Genomic DNA, 2,742 nt, shown 5'->3' with positions numbered 1-2,742 from the left:
AGTGATATGCACCTGTATATATATATATATATATATATATATATATACACACACAAATTGTATATTTATAAATTACGTTTTTAATTTATTTTAAAAAATATAAAAACTGAATACATTTTGATTTGCTTTTTTGTTATATTTTAGTCAAATAAAATGCAGAATTGTACTAGATGCTTTTTTGTTTTAGGTCAAATTGGGAACATTTTATATACACTGTATTGCCAAAAGTATTGGGACACCCCCTTCTAATGAACAGGTTTGACTACTTTAGTAATTTCCATGAGTACAAATCTTAATGTTTAAGCATATAATGATATTCTAGGGAATTGTGTGCTTCTAATTTTATAGCAACAGTTTGGACAGGACCCTTTTCTATTTTAACATGACCATGCCTTGCTACAGTCATTTTAGACACTTCCAAAACTGTTGCAACAGAGATGGAAATACAGTTTTTAAATACATTAATTATGTTTCCATCTTTGTTACCACAGCTTTGGAAGTGCCTTTTTCTGTTCTAAAGAAGGGGGTGTCCCAATACTTTTTGTACAAGTCATTGGTGTTTGGTGATGAGTTTTCTGCAGACCAGTCAAGTTCTTCCACACTGACTGACTCAATCAGTCTTTTTTTTTAACCTTGCCTTATACACAGAGGCATTGACGTGTTAGAATAGAAAATGGTCCTGTTCAAACTATTGGTATACAATTAGAAGCACTCAATTCCCTAGAATATCATTATTTGCTTAAACATTAAGATTTGTACTCATGGAAATGACTAAAGTAGTCAAACCTGTTCATTAGAGTATATATACATTTAAAGCTTATTTTCAAATCTTTTAATCTTAGTCTTGCTCATTCTACTTTTTCCTCAAATGTTTTTCCCCTATCTCACCTGTTCTTTTCCAGACTTTCAGGATCAAGCCTCCTATGTGCATAACTAAAGACGACGCAGACTTCTTCCTCGCTGTGTTCACTCAGGCAGTGCAAAACTACATGGAGAGAAGATAAGACATGCAGAACATGATGAAGACACACTGGCTCATATTTCATCTGGAGAATTATACGGTCTCACTTTATTTTAAGGTCCAATTCTGGCCATTAACAAACCATTAACTATGACTTTTGCCACAATAAACTCCTAATTTGCTGCTTATTAATAGTTAGTAATGTAGTTGTTAAGTTTAGGTATCAAGTAGGATTAGGGATATAGAATATGGTCATGTAGAATATGTGCTTTATAAGCACTAATAAACAGCCAATATGTTAATAAGGCATGCTAATAAGTAACTAGTTGATGAACTAGTTGAGTCCCTTTACTAAAGTGTTAACATTTATACATTACATAACAGGTCTGCGCAGTTCATCTAAAAACCACCAAAGGCAACAAACACAATTTCACACTCACATTCCTTGATGTATGAGAGCGATATGTCAAGAGCTCTTCTTATTGAGCCTCTTCTCGCTTCACTTTTCACTTCACTTGAGTACACTATACTTCAGAAACGTAGCACCTTCACAAGGTATTTATAAGCACTTGAGCTTTGTCTCTGTGGCCTAGCTGACCATCTAAGACCAGGGGCCTCATTTATAAAATGTTGCGTATAAACCGTCCTAAATTTGCTCTAAGATCATTTCTCAAAAGTGCGTAAGTGCGATTCAGAGAAAACGAAAACGGCCTTTGTAAACGCCCCCTAATTAATATCATTACCATATAAAAGAGCACATGCCAATATCCGACTTTCTATGCTTGATGCACAAGCACGAGCACAAAGGAGGAAAAAATAACTTTACTGAGTCTGAAACTGAGGTCCTGTTGGCAGAGGTAGAGGTTCGTGCGGGACTCTTTTTATCTAATAATGCGTAATTATTCTGTGGACAAACAATGTGTGTGTGGTTATATATTTTCTATTGATTATTATCAAAATTACTACTTCTAGAAACAACAGAAATAATAATAATAATAGTAGTAGTAGTAATTATAAAACAATTAGGTTTCCAAAAGTAAGAATAAAGTACGAATTCAAGTAAAATTTTCAGTCATCTTCTAAAAAAGTGAGCCATCCTACTTTTAAAATCACTTGCTATGACAACTAATAAAACGTTTAGTATCACGAAATTCTTGCAAAACTTTAAAAATCATTATTGAAAGAAAAATTGGACGTTTCATATCATAATAAAATAAATTATTACACGATTATGGTCTCCGGTCTGAAAAAACCTGCATGTGATTTGGCATTTCTTTATATTTCGGTGCTTTTATTATTATTGCAGCTTAGATGTTCAAATAGCTGCAGTACTCTGACTTTGCCACAAGGAAGTGTTGTAGAAAAACATGAATAATACTAGTCATGTTACTGTCATGTAATAAAGTATACTAATCCAAGAATCAGTAAAGTCAAACAAAATTAGTTGGTACAAAATTATTTTAGTATCTAACAATACAGCATGATATACTTGCTATAACAGGTTTGTGTTGTTTTACAGGTACAGCTACGTCCATTGATTTTATACATTAAAAATAAAATAATGCATAAAAACAAAAAATCTGGTTCAAACTATCTTTTAAAAAGGGGTTGCCGTTCTCGACCCCGCCGCCTCAGCTCACGCTAGCCCGGCCTCTGCTCACGCTAAGCCGGGGCTTTCGCTCACGCTAGCCCAGTCTCAGCTCACTCTAGCCCGGCCTCAGCGCACGCTAAGTGTTCTGACTCACGTAAGTACGTTTTCATTTAAAGTTACCAGTCTGGAA

The 2,742-nt window shown here is 34.2% G+C and overlaps 1 protein-coding gene across 1 annotated transcript in view; it reads left to right on the top strand.

The window, feature by feature from the left end:
- agxt2 (alanine--glyoxylate aminotransferase 2) overlaps positions 1-1,126 on the top strand; it is a 17,084-nt gene extending 15,958 nt beyond the window's left edge. The window contains exon 14 of the mRNA XM_016452060.1: positions 903-1,126. Within this exon, the coding sequence (XP_016307546.1) occupies positions 903-1,004 (102 nt within the window). The 3' untranslated portion in view covers positions 1,005-1,126. The remainder of the gene's footprint in view (positions 1-902) is intronic.
- Positions 1,127-2,742: the final 1,616 nt, after the last annotated feature.

Source organism: Sinocyclocheilus anshuiensis, unplaced genomic scaffold (genome assembly GCF_001515605.1).
Source record: "Sinocyclocheilus anshuiensis isolate Anshui unplaced genomic scaffold, SAMN03320099.WGS_v1.1 scaffold457, whole genome shotgun sequence".
Classification (NCBI taxonomy): Eukaryota; Metazoa; Chordata; class Actinopteri; order Cypriniformes; family Cyprinidae; genus Sinocyclocheilus; species Sinocyclocheilus anshuiensis.
The sequence above is the reverse complement of the archived record's forward strand: the minus strand, read 5'-3'. Positions and strand labels throughout refer to the sequence as shown.